Source organism: Furipterus horrens, unplaced genomic scaffold, assembly GCF_987537825.1.
Source record: "Furipterus horrens unplaced genomic scaffold, mFurHor1.1.pri manual_scaffold_5, whole genome shotgun sequence".
NCBI lineage: Eukaryota > Metazoa > Chordata > Mammalia > Chiroptera > Furipteridae > Furipterus > Furipterus horrens.
Window position 1 is genome coordinate 138,844,473 of NW_028327175.1, and position 17,436 is coordinate 138,861,908.

Consider the following 17,436-nt stretch of genomic DNA (forward strand, 5'->3'; position numbering starts at 1 on the left):
AATTATCCCCTGGCTGGTTTGGCTCAGTGGATTGAGCGTCGGCCTGCGAGCTAAGTGTCGCTGGTTCGATCTTCCAGTCAGGGCACATCAGAGAAGGAAAACTCTGACTCCAAAAAACCTCCGCTGCCTTGCGGCATACCTCTTCAGGGGAAAGGCTAAGGGAGTAAACCCCGACAGAAAATCCGGAGCCGGAGTCCCTAAGGCGGTTCGACGTTGTAGTCAACACCGGCAACTCCTGCGGCACACCTGAAGCCAAGCTGTATTGACTCCGTCTTTCCCTTGGACCCTTCAGCTGCGAAGAGAGGGGGGGTCTGCTGCATGGGCAACAGCAGACCCTCCATATCACCCTGCCCAGGCTCTGTAGCTTCAGCTTCACTGGAGAGGACACTCCAGCGTCATCACAAGATGTCGATTCAACACGGGAGGAGACAGATACCGTGTCACTCCCGAGTTGAACTGCACAGCCATTCTCGGCGGTGCAGATAGACGCTTAAGAAGCTACACCATCGTCTCTTGAGACGGACGGCTGCCGACGACGACGATAAATAGATTAAGCAATTCATTCAAAAGTCAGAAACTGTCAAACTGGATTAAAAAAAATAAAAACAAGATCCAATAACATGCTATATATAGGAAGCACTCTAGATTTAAAGATAAAAACAGGTTGAAAGTAAAAGCACATATCACATAAAGAACAACCATAAGAAATCTAGAGTGACCACATTAAAATGAGACAAAATAGGCTTTAATACAGGTCTAAAGATAAAGAGAGACATTTTATGTTGCTAAAAGAGTCAATCAATCAGAAACATATAACAAGTATGCACATACAGAGCACACTAACAGGAGAGTCCAAAAATACATAAAGCAAAAACTATACTTACTCAATAATAGATACAACACCTAAACAGAAGATCAAAAAGGAAACAAAAAACTTGAGCAACTATAATCTGAGACCTAACAGACATCTATATAGTATTCCACCCAACAACAGCAGGATATATATTCTTCTCAAGGGCACATGAAACATTCTCCAGAACAGACCCTAAGCAAAGTTGTAAAACAAACCTCAATAAATTTAAAAGGACTGAAATAAGACCAAGTATTATCTCTGATCACAAGCAATGAAATTAAATATTAATAACAGGACATTTGAGAAATTCACAAATACGTGGAAATTAAACAAAACACTTCTAAATAACCAATGAATCAAAAAAGAAATCAAAAAGGAAATTTTAAAATTACTTTGGAATAAATGAAAATGAAGATGAACAGACATAAGGAATCAGGAATCAAAAACCTCCCAATAAAGGAAAGCTAGATGGCTCCACTGATAAATTCTACCAAATATTTAAAGAATTAAAACTAATCCTTCACAAACTCTTCCAAAAGGTGGAAGAGGAAGGACATTCCTTAACTTATTCTATAAGATCAGCATTATTCTAATACCAAAGCCAGATAAAGATATCACCAAAAAAGGAAACTACAGACCAATATCCCTTATGAATATACATGTAAAAATACTCAACAATATACCAGGAAACCTAATCCAACAACATATTAAAAGGATTATACACCATGAGCAAACGGAATTTATCCCAGGAATGCAAGTGTGATTCAACATTAAAAAAAAAAAAAAAAATCAATGTTCTATCACATGAATAGAACAAAGAGGGGGGAAACACATGATCACCTCAATTCATAGAACACTAACTCATTCTATAACATATTATTCTCATAACAAAACTAGATAAAGACATAACCAGAAAATAACAGAAAAATATCTCTTGTGAATATATATGCAAAAATCTAAACAAAATCCTGGCAAACAGAATCCAGCAACATATAAAAGGATTATATACTATGACCAAGTGGGCACAAATGCAAGGTTGATTTACACCATATCAATAAATAAGGGATAAAAACCACATGATCATTTCAATGGCTGCAGAAAAATGTGTGACAGAATTCCACACTCCTTCACAATAAAAACACCCAACAAACCAGGAATAGAAGGAAGCTTCCTCAGCTTGATAATGGCATCTATGAAATTCCCATAGCAGTGTATAAGAGTTCCGATTGTTCCACAATACATGGATGGCACTGTCAATCTTTTTAATTTTAGACATTCCAGTGTCATGATAGTTTACTGTTGTAGTTTTAATTTGCATTTCCTAATGACTAATTATGTTAAGCATTTTTTCATATCCTCTGTGTATCTTCTTTTGTGAAGTATCTATTCAAATCACCTCTTTTAATATTTTTAAAGATTTTATTTATTTATTTTTAGAGAAAGGGGAAGGGAGGAAAAGGAGAGAAACATCGATGTGCTAGAGAAACATCCATTGGTTGCCTCTCACACACTCCCTGACCAGGGACCAAACCCACAGCTGAAGCATGTGCTCTGACCAGGGATGAACCTGCAACCTTTCCCTTTGCAGGATGACAACCAACCAACTGAGCCACACTGGTCAGGGCTCACTTACTTATTTCTAATCGGGTTCTTCATTTTCTTATGTCTTAAAGTCTTCCTTTATACATTCTGGACTTAGTTTGTTCTTATCAGATATGTGATTTGCAAACATTTCTTCCCATCTGTGGCTTGTCTTTTCATTCCCTTAATAGTCTGTTTGAAGACCAGATGTTCTCAATTTTGATGAAGTCCAATTTATCAATTTTTTCTTTTATGTATTATCCTTTTGCAATAGTATCTAAGAAATCTTTGCCCAACCCAAAGTCACATAGATTTTCTTTTATGGTTTCTATGAGTTTTATAGTTTTGCATTTTATATTTGAAATGCTTTTTGAGTTAATTTTTAAATTCATTATTTTGCATATGGATATCCAATTGTTCCACAACCACCATTATTTTTTTTTAACTATCTTTTTCTGTCCTGGTCAGTGTGGCTCAGCTGGTTGGAGCGTCATCCCATAGACCAAAAGACTGAGGTTTTGATTCCCACTCAGGGCACATACTCAGGTTACAGTTTTGATCCCTGGTCGGGGTACATGTGAGAAGGCAGCCAATCAATGTTTCCCTCATCAAACCGATGTCTGTCTGTCTGTCTGTCTGTCTCTCTTTAAATAGCAACGAAAAAAAAAAAAAAATGTCCTTGGGTAAGGATTTTAAAACACTATTCTTTTATAGTGAATTACCTTCACATCTTTATCAAAAATCAGTTGACCGAGAGATCCAAGATGGCGGAGGAGTAAGTGGAAGCTACACTAACCTCCTCCCAGGACCAGTCTGGATTTACAACTTAATTTTGGAGAAATCATCTGGAATAACCAACGGAACACTAGCTGGAAAGAAGTCTTATAACCACGGAGAGACAGAAAAGGCCGCTACATCACAACGTGACCGGTAGGGAGTGCGGAGACGCGGAAGGGCTGGCTGGGCTCACACGGGTGGCTGCTGAAGGGAATGAGAAACAGCTCAGCAGCCGGGGATTCCCCCTGAGAAGGGCAGGGTCTAAACCCCCAGCTGGGCTTCCCAGCCTACAGCGACAGAGTGGAAAGTAAAATAGTATCAGCTGTGAAAAGCGAAAAGCCACAGGCTTTCTTGCTAGCCGGAGAGAAACAGCAGGAGAAAAAGAGCTCTTAAGTGGATCACATACGAAAATATTTTGGCCACCACTTACCCTGGGCTCAAGCAGAGGGAAGGCAGAGAGGACTGGAGACACTTGGGGAGAATTTGGCACGGTGGCTTTGAGGGGAGAACTGGAGGAGCAGCTGACTGGGTCCCAGTGCTGACTCATCCCCAGTACTGCGGGTAGACCATTCCCCTCCAAGTGGCGTCAGCCTGAGGGGAAGCAAAAGCCCTGCCTACAGGAATTAAGCTGCCACACCCACAGTTCTTAAGCCTGACAGCTAATCACAGATTGAATAGATTAACAATCAAAGAAGACAGACAACAGCAGTAGATCCCTGGAAGTCTCCAACAGGCTGCCTAGGGCCAGACTGGTACATGATCTGACGCCACCAGAGGCAGATCCAGGAAGTGCAGATCATTCCAAGAAGCACCAACAAACAATAGGAGTCAAAAAAAATGGGGAGACAGAGAAACAACCTCCCGTCAAAAGGAAAGGTAGAATCCCCAGAAAGAGTGCTAAATGAAATAGAGGGGAGCAAACTATCAGATATGGAATTCAAAACATGGATTATGGAGAAGCTGAATGAGCTCAGCGGAAACTTCAAAGAACTCCAGAAAAACTACAAGGAACTCACAGAAAATTACGTGAGCATGAAAAAGGACATAGAAGCTATCAATAAGAGCCAGGAGGAAATGAAAAATACGATCTCTGAATTGAAGAACACAGTAGAAGGAATTAAAAGCAGGCTAGAGGAAGCAGAAGATCGGATCAGCGAGCTGGAGGACAACCTACACAAAAACTCCCAGACAATGCAACAAAATGAAAAAAGACTGAACAAGACTGAAGAGGTTCTAAGACAGCTGCAGGACAACATGAAACGTAATAATATCCGTATCATAGGAATTCCAGAAGGAGAAGAAGAAGAGCAAGGGATAGAAAACCTCTTTGAAAAACTAATGACAGAAAACTTTCCTAACATGACGAGAGAAAGAGTCACGCAAGTCCAGGAAGCACAGAGGGTCCCAATGAAGATGAACCCCAACAGGCCCACCTCAAGACACATCATAATTAAAATGGCAACATTCAAAGACAAAGAGAGGATCCTAAAAGCAGCAAGAGAAAAACAACTAATAACATACAAGGGTACTCCAATAAGGCTATCATCAGATTTCTCAGCAGAAACACTACAAGCCAGAAGGGAATGGCAAAAAGTATTCCAAGCAATGAAAAACAAAGGCCTACAACCTAGAATACTATACCCAGCAAAGCTCTCATTCAAAATGGAGGGTGAAATAAGGAGCTTCCAAGACAAAAGGAGGCTAAAAGAATACATCTCCACCAAACCAGCAATGCAAGAGATGCTAAAAGGTCTGCTCTAAGAAGATAAAGAAACAGAGAGAGACAGAGAAGAACACGAGTACAAAGGGGAAAAATGACAATGAATAAGTACTTATCGGTAATAACCTTAAATGTAAATGGATTAAATGCTCCAATTAAAAGACATAGGGTAGCTGAATGGATTAGAAAGAATGACCCACATATATGCTGTCTACAAGAGACCCACCTTAGAACAAAAGATCTACACAGACTGAAAGTAAAGGGATGGAAAAATGTATTCCAAGCAAATGGACATGAAAAAAAAAGCCGGGGTAGCAATACTTATATCAGACAAAACAGATTTCACAGCAAAGTCCATAAAAAGAGACAAAGAAGGGCATTTCATAATACTTAAGGGAAAAATCCATCAAGAAGATATAACCCTTATAAATATATATGCACCAAACTTAGGAGCACCCAAATATGTAAGGAAACTTTTGAAAGACTCCAAGAAAGATATAGACAACAACACACTCATAGTAGGGGACTTTAACACCCCATTGTCAACAATGGACAGATCTTCGAAGCAAAGAAACACCAAAGATATGGAGGCACTGAACAACACTCTAGATCAAATGGACTTAGTCGATATATATAGAAGTTTTCACCCCAAAGAAGCAAAATATACATACTTCTCAAGTGCACATGGAACATTTTCAAAGATAGACCACATAGTAGGACACAAAACAAGCCTTAACAAATTCAAGAAAATTGAAATTATATCAAGCATCTTCTCAGATCACAATGGCTTAAAATTGGAAATCAACCTCAAGGAAAAAACTCAAAAACATTCAAACTCATGGAGAATGAATAACATGCTATTAAATAATGAATGGGTTAACAATGACATCAAGGAAGAAATCAAAAAGTTTCTGGAAACTAATGATAATGAACACACAACAACCCAAAACCTATGGGATACAGCGAAAGCAGTCCTAAGAGGAAAGTTCATAGCAATACAGGCATACCTAAAAAAGCTAGAGGAATACCTAATAAAAAATTTAACCCTACAGCTACAAGATCTAGAGGAAGAACAACAAGCAAAGCCCAGATCAAGTAGAAGGAAGGAAATCATCAAGATCAGAGCAGAATTAAATGACATAGAGTCTAAACTAACAATTCAAAAGATCAACAAAAGTAGGAGCTGGTTCTTTGAAAAAATAAACAAAATTGACAAGCCTTTAAGCAGGCTCATCAAGAAAAAAAGAGAGAGGACCCAAATAAATAAAATCAGAAATGAAAGAGGAGAAATCACAACTGATACCACAGAAATACAAAGGATTATAAGAAATTATTATGAACAACTGTATGGCAAGAAATTTGACAACCTAGAGGAAATGGACAGATTCCTGGAAACCTATAGTCTTCCCAAACTGAATCAAGAAGAAGCAGAAAGTCTGAATAGACCAATAACAGCTAGTGAAATTGAAGCAGTAATCAAAAAACTCCCAGCACACAAAAGCCCTGGACCGGATGGCTTCACAAGTGAATTCTACAAAACATTTAGGAAAGAACTAACTCCTATCCTTCTCAGACTATTCCAAAAGATACAAGAAGAGGGAAGACTGCCAAACTCATTCTATGAAGCCAGTATAACCCTAATTCCAAAACCAGGTCAAGACACAACAAAGAAAGAAAACTACAGGCCAATATCGCTGATGAACATAGATGCTAAAATCCTCAACAAAATATTGGCAAACCGGATCCAGCAACACATTAGAAAGATCATACACCACAATCAAGTAGGATTCATCCCAGGGATGCAAGGATGGTTTAACATTCGTAAATCAATAAACGTAATACACCACATAAACAAAATGAAAGACAAAAACCACATGATAATATCAATAGATGCAGAAAAAGCATTTGATAAAGTACAACACCCATTTATGATAAAAACTCTCAGCAAAATGGGAATAGAGGGAGCATACCTCAACATAATAAAGGCCATATATGAGAAACCTGAAGCCAACATCATACTCAATGGGCAAAAACTGAGAGCATTCCCCCTGAGATCAGGAACAAGACAAGGATGTCCGCTCTCCCCACTCCTATTCAACATAGTCTTGGAAGTTCTAGCCACCGCAATCAGACAAGAAAGAGAAATAAAAGGCATCCAAATTGGAAAAGAGGAAGTAAAACTGTCATTATTTGCAGATGACATGATAGTGTACATAGAAAACCCTATAGACTCCACAAAAAAACTACTCGACCTAATAAGTGAATTCGGCAAAATAGCAGGATACAAAGTCAATATTAAGAAATCAAAGGCATTTTTATACACCAACAATAAAAACTCAGAGATAGAAACTGAAAGAAAAATTCAATTTACCATAGCAACAAGAAAAATAAAATACCTAGGAATAAACTTAACCAAGGAGGTAAAAGACCTGTACTCAGAAAACTACATAACATTGAAGAAAGAAATTAAAGAAGATACAAATAAATGGAAGCATATACCATGCTCATGGATGGGAAGAATCAACATCATTAAAATGTCCATACTACCCAAAGCAATTTATAGATTCAATGCAATCCCTATTAAAATACCAGCAACATATTTCACAGACCTAGAACAAATACTTCAAAAATTTATATGGAACCAAAAAAGAGCCCGAATAGCCACAGCAATTTTGAGGAAGAAGAACACAGTAGGAGGAATCACAATACCTGATATCAAACTATACTACAAGGCCACGGTAATCAAAACAGTCTGGTACTGGCATAAAAACAGACATATAGATCAATGGAACAGAATAGAGAGCCCAGAAATAAACCCAGGTTCATATGGTCAACTAATATTTGACAAAGGGGGAAAGAACATCAAATGGAGTGAAAAGAGCCTCTTCAACAAATGGTGTTGGGAGAACTGGACAGGGACATGCAAAAAAATGAAACTAGACCACCAACTTACACCATACACCAGAATAAACTCAAAATGGATCAAAGACTTAAATGTAAGCCGTGATACCATAAAAGTCCTAGAGGAAAAAATAGGCAGGAAAATTTCAGATATCCCACGTAGCAACATTTTCACTGATATATCTCCTAAGGCAAGGGAAATAAAGGAAAGAATAAACAAATGGGACTACATCAAACTAAAAAGTTTCTGCTCAGCTAAAGAAAACATCAGCAAGATGAAAAGGAAACCAACCATATGGGAAAATATATTCGCCAATGACATCTCAGACAAGGGATTGATCTCCAAAATATATAAAGAACTCATACGACTCAACACCAAGAAGACAGACAACCCAATTAAAAAATGGGCAAAGGACCTGAACAAACACTTCTCCAAAGAAGACATACAGAGGGCCCATAGACATATGAAAATATGCTCAACATCACTAGCCATCAGAGAGATGCAAATAAAAACCACAATGAGATACCACCTCACACCAGTCAGAATGGCCATAATCAACAAATCAACAAACAACTTGTGCTGGAGAGGATGCGGAGAAACGGGAACCCTGGTGCATTGCTGGTGGGAATGCAGACTGGTGCAGCCACTATGGAAAACAGTTTGGAATTTCCTCAAAAAACTAAAAATGGAACTGCCTTTTGAACCAGCAATTCCATTACTGGGATTATATCCGAAAAATCCTGAAACACCAATTCAAAAGAACCTATGCACTCCAATGTTCATAGTAGCACTATTTACAATAGCCAAGTGCTGGAAACAACCTAAATGCCCATCTGTAGATGAGTGGATCAAAAAACTGTGGTACATTTACACAATGGAGTTCTATGTAGCAGAAAGAAAGAAGGAACTTCTACCATTTGCAACAACATGGATGGAACTAGAGAGAATTATGCTTAGCGAAATAAGCCAGGCAACGAAAGAAAAATACGTTATGCTGTCACCTATTACAGGAAACTAATGAACAACACAAACAAATGAGCAAAATTGAACCAGTGGTATGTAAACAAGGAGTAGACTAACAGTAACAAGGGGGGAGCGGGGAGGGAGAAAAGGGGGTAAGAAGGGGAAGTGTAAAATCAAAGAACATGTATAAATGACCCACAGACATGGGCAACTGAGTGGGGACTGAATGTGGGGGAAGGGAGGGGCAGGATACAGGGAAGCAAGAGGGGGAAAAAAAAAAAAAAAAAGAGAGACAACTGTAATGGAAAAACAAACAAAAAAATTTTTTTTAGTGGGGGAAAATGAAAATATGAAGAATGGAAATGCCAGTTCAGTGAATATTAGGACAAAGATTTTCCTTCACGTTGTATATTTTTCTCCCTATTTGATCTCTCCAGAGTTTGGCATTCTAAACAAGTAAGTAATGACTTAAGTTTCTTTGCATAGACCTAATAAGACCAGTTGTTAATAGAGGTTCCTTTTTCTGAACAAGCCTTTGACTGGAATGTCAAGCCTAAAGGAGACATGCTTGGGCTCATGTTGTTACCAAAAAGCCCTAAGGAACTGGGAATGACTTTCAAAGGTAATAAAAGCCCACGAAATAAAAGGCCTGCTGCCATGGTTGGTTGTGCGGTCCACAGCAATCTCTCCAGGGAAGGAACGAAGGTTGTTTTCCTGAAAGATGGCTAGAAGGGACCTTAAGGCACAATGGAAAACCAGAAAGACTTGGAAAGGACAGGTGTGTACAGGCAAGGATGAATGCCAGGTATGTGGCCCAGCTTCTGTGCACTGAAGAGCAGACTGAGGGCCACCCTAAATGTTCCTTGGGTAAGTTCCAGCAAAACAGAACTAAAGATCATAAGTGATCATTTGCTGCTCTTGTTATGCTTATGCAAATGAACAGGATAAATTAAAAATGGACTTAATGTAGTCCCTTTAAAGACAAGGAGAGTAATCTTAGGGAGAAAAATCAGTATTCAAGGAAAATCACAATGATCAGTGGCAGACTGTAAAGTAGGGCAGCTAACCGTCTTAAAAGTTTCTTCTCATTTAAAAAATGGTTTCACTTGAAAATTAAACCATATCTGTGATATCACCAAAGAGATTCAAGTTGCAGGCAAGTAGAATGTCAAGTGCCTTGCAACTGTATGTCTTCCCAATAAGACAGTCTTACAGATTTAGAGACTTTTTTGTTGGTTATGTTACATAAATTAACATGTGTTTTCTGTTTTCAAAGGGCATAAGCCTATGACCGCATTACCTGAGTGATTGTCTGTACGCATAAGCCTCACTTAATCCTCTCTGCAGCGCTGCCTCCGGAGACTCAACAGTTTGGCTGAACTAAATGGCTGAGTTGGTGAAGAATGGGGTGGTCTGTGGGCTTCACTTTAAAACTGAATTCTCTTTTCTATCCTAATGGCTTGGACAGAAAGGGCCCAGAGGTCTGAGAGGGGGGGAACATAAACTATTTCCCTCAGCCCAAACTAAATAAAATGGGCAAAAGGGTTTTGGACAGGAGAGATGTGCCTAGCACACCTTCCTCCAAAGAAGCCCTTTTTTTTTTTTTTTTTTTTTTTTTTTTTCTCCTAATGTGGAACATTGAAAAATTAATCCCTGCCTTTTGCCACCTAGTAGTTATGGATTGAATGATGCTTTTTAACCCTTTTTGCCAAATCTGTTGCCCCCAGAACACAACAAGGATGCCAGCCTGCTAAACCAAGCACGCCGTTGTCCGGAGACAGCCAACTGACCTGGAGTCTGCATGATCCTTCCCCATGTGGGAAGGCCACCCTCCCCTCCACACCCCCACTCTTATTAGGGATTTCTGGACCCAAGGGTAGGTAGGACGACGACCATGTCCAGCTTGAAGCAGCTAGAGGAGCTTGAGACCTTCGCCCATTGTCCTTTACAAGATTACAAAGGGTCTTAATATCTGAGAGGGAGGGATAGTTATTTTTTACGAACCATGGGTATGGACTTGGGGGGGGATGCTGGGGGAGGGAGATACTGGGTGGAGGGGAGTAAAGGGGAAAAAATTGGAACTACTGTAACAGCACAATCAATAAAATATATTTAAAAAAATAAAAATAAAAAAATAAAAAAAGATAGTATATTAAAAAAAAAAAAAAAAATCAGTTGACCATATGTGTGAATCTATTTATGGAGGCTCTATTCAGTTTCTGTTTGTCTATTCTGATGCTAGTACTTGAATGTCTATTTCCTTCGCCAAATTTGGGAAGTTTCCCTCCATTATTTTTTAACATAAGTTTTCAATTTCTTGCTCTTCCTCTTCTCCTTCTGGCACCCCCATGATTCAGATGTTGGCACGTTTAAAGTTGTCACAGAGGTTCCCAAGCCTCTCATTTTTTTCAATTCTTGTCTCCTCATTCTGTACTGGTTGAATGTTTATTTCTTCCTTATATTCCAAATCATTGATCTGAACCCTGGTTTTCTTCCCTTCACCATTGGTTTTATGTGGATTTTCCTTCGTTTCACTTAGCATAGCCTTCACTTCTCTTATGCGTTTGCCGTACTCAAGCATATCTGTCAAGCCTGTGAGCATCTTTATTACCAGTGTTTTGAATTTTTCATCTGTTAGGTTGACTATCTCCTCATCTGTTAGGTTGGCTATCTCCTTGTCGCTTAGTTCTCCCACTGGAACCTTGATCCATTCCCCATTTTGGGCCATGCTTCTCTGTCTCCTCATTCTGACAGATTCGTGTGTTTGTTAGTCTCCATGTCCCAGGTAGAGCTGTCACTCCTATTATGTTGTAAGGGGCGCTCCGGAGCCTTCGGGATTTGTCAGTACAGGGCGACATGTTTCACCACATTGTGGCACTGTATGTGGTGGAGGGGTCAGAGAGGGAACAATGCCGCCTGCCCAGCAGTTCTCCCACTTCCGTATGGGACTGGCACCCTTTAGCTGTTGCCCTGACCATCACTCTCAGATTTGGTTGGTTTGCGGATGTTCAAGGACCATGGGGGCCCTTTAAATAAGCAGACTCTGCTGAGAGACCGGCAGTTTCTCCCTCTACCCCAACCCCCACTGGTTTGCAGTCAGAAGCAATGAAGCTTGATTTTCCCTGGTGCTGGGACCGTGAGCTGCACAGTCTGGTGAGGAGCTGGGAACACTCCCCAGGTGTCCCTCCTGACTTTTTAAAACGTGTGACTGGGCTTTCTACCAGCCTGCCGCTGCCACCACTACACCGTGTCCTCTCCACCCCGGCTCTGCCCCTCATACCTGTCTGGATGAGTATTTCTTCTTTATATCTTTGTTTGCTGGATTTCCATGCAGTTGATTTTCTGGAACTTCTGGTTGTTTCTAGTTTTGAGGTAGTTGTATTCCTTCTTAATTGTGGAAGGAGACGCAGTGTCTCTGTCTACACCTCTATCTTGGCCAGAAGCCATGTCGATAATGATTATTCAGTTACCTATTTATTCTTAAGTGAGCTTTGATAGTTTGTATCTTTCAAGGAACTTGTTCATATCTTCCAAATTATCAAATGCACTGGCATGAAGTCGTTCATAGTATTCCTTTATTATCCTTTTTAATATCTATAATCTGTAGTGATGTTACCTCTCTCATTCCAGATATTCCTATTGGGAACTGGTAATTCCCAATAATTGGTATTTTCTGTTTCTTTTTTCCCTAGAAGGTCATCCGTTTTACTGATCTCAAAAATCCAGGTTTTGGTTTCAATTATTTTCTCAATTGTTTTTCTATTTTCTGTTTCAATGATCATCTGAAGTTTATCATCTCCTTTCTTTGGCTTTTTTAGATTTAATTTGCTCTGTTTTTCTAGTTCCTTTTTCTTTTTCAAGTTCCAGCAGCTTTTATTTTCATGGGTGAGAGACTCCTGGCCAGCAGGGGCAGAAGAGGTGGACATGGAGATCAGATGTCAGGTTCTGATTCCAGGGCCTGGGCTGCTGCCTGGCACCCACTTTCTATACAATCATTGACAGCAATCCCTTCATAGGAGGCTCCAGCCAGAATTAGGGGCAGCCTGTGAGCAGTCAGGAAATGGGTACCTGAATCCAGTTTTTTCCAGTGGCTTAGTGTATGCTGGGGGATGCAGTTCCTGTGTAGATGGACCAAACAGTGACTTGGTAGCTCCTTTAGTCCTAATCGTGTGGCAGCTCTTTCCTGTGCCAGTTGTTGGAACAGTTCCTGAGATAAGACAAAGACCCTGGCTTCCAGTGTCTATAAACCAGAAACCGCCTAGCACCATAGTTACTCTGAGGCCAGGGGGGCTCCTGTCCTGCTCCGGGAAAGCAGCTAACTGAGTCGTACACAATTCCCAGTATGCTTGGGTCTCCTGAGGATAGCACCAAATATCCAAATCCCTGAACGGGCAGGTGGGCTCCTCAGTACTGCAGATTCACCACAGCCATATACACAGCAGTGATGGTGCTCAGGACACAAGCAGCTCGATGAGCACTGAAGCTGGAACGGCACTAATACCATGGTCAGTCTCCAGGCAGCTGTCCCCTAGAGACACCTTCCAGTGTCCTTCTGCCTAGAGGCATAGCCCAGACAGGCTGGCCTCCGAGAACAGTGACCCTCCCTACTGGTCAGGTGGGTGTTAAGTGTCTGGGGCAACATCTCCAGCCCTCCTCAGAGTGACCACGGATTTCAGCATTCAGCTTGGGCCAGGCCAATGAGCGAATGAGTGCTGAGTATGGCTGTGAGCTCCATCCGCCCCCAGCAGCAGCCCCAGTAATATGGAAGGATGGCTTTGCTCAGGTTGGAAGAGACTGGGAAAGCAGGACCGTACGTTGAGGTCACAGCTGTTGCCTCCAAACACTCCATGGCAGAGACTGTCCCTAGCTAGAGATGCCACCTCAGGTTGAAGTCGGCGCTCAGCAAAACTGCACAGTCTCATCAGGGTCTTTCACCCAAGGTGTGGTCAACTCCCTCACCTCAGCCCAAACAGGTTTGGAGAAGAGAGGTGAAGGGCAGAGTAGCCCCACCCCTGATGCCAGAGAGCAGGGCATGCAGGGCACTGTTGAAATACAGGCACCTGTTCTGGGCAGCTGGATAGTCTCCTCAGACAGGCAGCACTGCTGAGTCCAATTCAAGCTCAGAAACTTGCTCCACACAAGTCCGCAGGAAGAGGAGAAACTAAGGAAAAAACTTGAGCAGGTCCCGACTCCCAGAGCTCCTGTCAACCAAATTCCTCGAGGCCCAAGTTCAAAACAGCACCACCTGGCCTTCGTACAGAGCGGATCCAGCCTCCCTTATGCTTGCTGCCCTCCACCAGGACCACCTTAGGGGGTCACGGGTCCTGGCTCAGTTGATAACTGGTGGCCAAACCGCTGATGCCTCTGCCCAGTACAACCACGATCCAGCCCACTGAGAGCCCACAAGACGGACAAGAGAAAGTGAAGGAAGGGCAGGTGCAGGTCCACAGGCTTCTCCATGGGAAGATATGGGTCACACCCGTGCTATCTGCACACAAGGTGCGGGTCAGGCTAATGCAGCCCCCACACCCCAGGCTCTCTAGTTTCTCAAGTTAGAATGTGAGGCCATTAACTTGAAACCAGTCTTTTCCAGTACAGACAGGAGTTTAGTGCATACATTTATGTGAAAGTATTGCTTTAGTTGTATCCCACAAATTCTGATATGTAGTATTTTCATTTTATTCAATTCAAAATACTTTCTAATTTCCCTTTTGATTTCTTCTTTCACCCACGGGTTATTTAGATATGTATACTCAGTGTCCAAATATTTGAGAATTTTCCAGAGTTTTCTATGATTGATTTCTAATTTAATTCCATTATGGTCGAATAATCATATTATATGCTAGGCACTGTCAAGAGTGTATACATGCTTCTCATTTAATCATCTGACTTCCCCTAGAAAGCCAGATCTGATAAACAGTGAATCAAGAAAAGGTCAGGCTAAAAAAAGTCTGCCACTGAGAAAAATATTAAGAAGAAAACATAAGCCTACAGGCCAGATAAAAGATAACTGGGAAACAACAACAAAAATTAATCTTAATACTGAAATATTTATGGATGTATTGACATCTGGGATTTGCTTCAAAATAATCCAGGGTAAGGAAGACTGGATAGGGAAAAGAGCAAATGAGACTGGCAAAGTGATAAGTTAAAGCAAGATGGGTTCATGGTGCTTCATTACACTAGTTCACTTTGAAAACATTTCACTTTTACCATAATAAAAGATTTGTTAGAATTTAATACTAGCGCATCACTCAGGAAACCTAGGAAAAAAATAGTACTAGCTTAAACACTGTTCGAGAAAAAGAACTGCTAGCAGAACCTTCTGTGTATGTGGAAAGAATCGGCTTATAAATGAGAGATGACCAGGGTATAAATAGAATAAGTGTGAGTCACTGGAGTTAGTCAAAGAAAAGAGTATGGGTTTCAACAAAGTGAGTAGGTGACACAATTGTCCGGCAAAACAGAACAGAATAACATGTAAACACAAGTATTCTATTTGTGAGTGTCGTGAGGTTTTTCAACATATTTAAAAATGTTCTTCTAAGTTAATTTCATCTTTTTTCAAGGATTCTGCCTAGCACATTTTCCCAAGATGAAGCATCTCCTTCATAACCAATACTGTTTTCAAAAATAGACTGTTCTGGTAATTATACCACATACTGTATTCTTTCAGTTTCACAACACGATCAACAAAACAAAGCTTGCTTTTAACTTCTATAATTTCTACTTTCATTAACAAATGTACAGTTTTATGAAAAGAAATAATTATGTTGCAAAAGTAAGGAAATGCACTAATCATGCTTATCATCATAGCAAGAACACCATGTGACAAAAATTTACCAGGTTCCTACCATGAGCTTGGTGGTAGGGATACAGCAGTAAATAAATAGGCAAGGTCCCTAAGGTCCTGCGCTTTCTGGGCATCTAAATATCCCCCCTACCCAGTCTAAGAATAAGGAAATTGAGGTCCAAAAAGGTTAAATGATTTTGGCCAATGGCTGCATACTTTATCAGTGATAGGAATAGGGCAAAACTCAGGTCTCCAGACTGTCAGGGCAAGGTGAATTTGCATTATAACGTCAACCGTTTTCACTTTATATTACATCCATAGGTCCACAAAACATACAGCACTCCATTTCTAGGAAGTGTATACTGAAGAAAATAATGCTAAAGCACAATCAGTCCTAAGTTCCCTAAGTGAATCATAATTTCATTATCATCACTGCAAAAGATGAATCCTTATATGTAAAAGACACTTATTCTTTAAGAGAGTGCCTAACCTAATCTAATAGATCAGTACGTGTCGACTAATAGTCTATTATTAGGGTAGCAGGTAGTCAGTCTGGAATATTCGTTACCTAGTGCTATTTTTAAAGGGCGGAGATCCTTTTAAAATAAACGGAGAAATTAATGCAATATTAATGAAACTTTCGTAAATAAGTAAAAGCTTTCCTGGGTGAACGCACGGTTACACCAGCGCGTTCCTTAGCATCAGTTCCTCCTGTCCAGCCCACGTTCCCTTCTCGCCCACTCCGGCAGCGCCCGGGGATGATGGTACCGGCGTCTCCCGCTCAATTTCAATTCTCCCACATCCCAGCGCGCCAGGGTTTCCACCTGCGAGCGCCTCCGCACATCAGTCACACCGGCCGCCAGCAGTTAACCTTCGCTCCCCGCACGTCCGCGGCCAGTGAGCCCTCAGCCCGGCCGCCGGACCGGGGCAGGCCCGAAGCCAGGCAACAAACGCGGGGGGCGCCCCGGCTCCCAGGGTTAGAGGTCCCGAGGCAGCCGCACCCACCGCCTGCGCGGTGACAGCTCCCCGTGGCTGAGGCCCCAGTGCCTACAGGTGCAGCCGCCAGTTCCACTCCGCCCCAGCTTGGCCGGGGTTCCACACATCAGCCCCGGACCTCCCCTGCCTGCCTCTGCGCGCACCACCTGTCGGACTGCCCCACCGGGTTCCTGACAGGAGGCCGGCAGGGCCAATTCAAGGTCCCAGGGGGATGAGAGCTTTACCGGAGAGTGGGCCCCACGCAGGCGGTGTCGGTGCTTTCGATCTCCTGCAAGATCCGCTCATGCTCCGGGACTGTGCCCAGACCTTCCCCGCTCTCCGCCATCTTGGCTGGAAGCTGAGGAGCAGGCGAGGCGCGGCACCGCGCGGACCGCGGGAGCGAGCGGCACGGGGCGGGCGCGAGCGCAAGTGGGCGGGGCAGGCGCTGAGACACGCGGGAGCACCGCCCAGCCTTGATCCAGGGCTTGGCACCTGCCTAAGGCCAAGGTGCTCCCTGGGACCGCTGGGAGTGGAGACCCGTCTCCTCCTGTTCAACCCCTCCAACTTGCCCCAGTTGCTGTCTTGTGACTAACCTGGCTTTCACATATATTCTTGTTTTCTGTGTGCCAGACCCTCCACTACAAAAATCAAACAGTCACCGCCAACCTGTGATATAAAAGCTAAGGGAAAGTTTAACAAGGTAGAGAGTCAGAAAAAGGAAACGTGCACTCAAGGAAAGCAAAATTGTGTATTAAGGAGTAATATTTATCAACTGTTGACTACGATGATTGCTCTGGGTGGATTTAGGTCCCTGACTACAGGAAGTTCACAGAGACTAGTCAAATGGGAAAGATAATTTATAAGCAACAGAA

At 41.9% G+C, this 17,436-nt stretch overlaps 1 protein-coding gene and 1 pseudogene across 1 annotated transcript in view; both read right to left on the reverse strand.

Annotated features, from left to right (window-relative positions):
* EXOC6 (exocyst complex component 6) overlaps positions 1–16,937 on the reverse strand; it is a 170,666-nt gene extending 153,729 nt beyond the window's left edge. The window contains exon 1 of the mRNA XM_090277960.1: positions 16,810–16,937. Coding sequence (XP_090134086.1) covers positions 16,810–16,910 — 101 coding nt within the window. The 5' untranslated portion in view covers positions 16,911–16,937. The remainder of the gene's footprint in view (positions 1–16,809) is intronic.
* Positions 12,728–15,935, reverse strand: LOC150009970 (protoporphyrinogen oxidase pseudogene; annotated as a pseudogene).
* Positions 16,938–17,436: the final 499 nt, after the last annotated feature.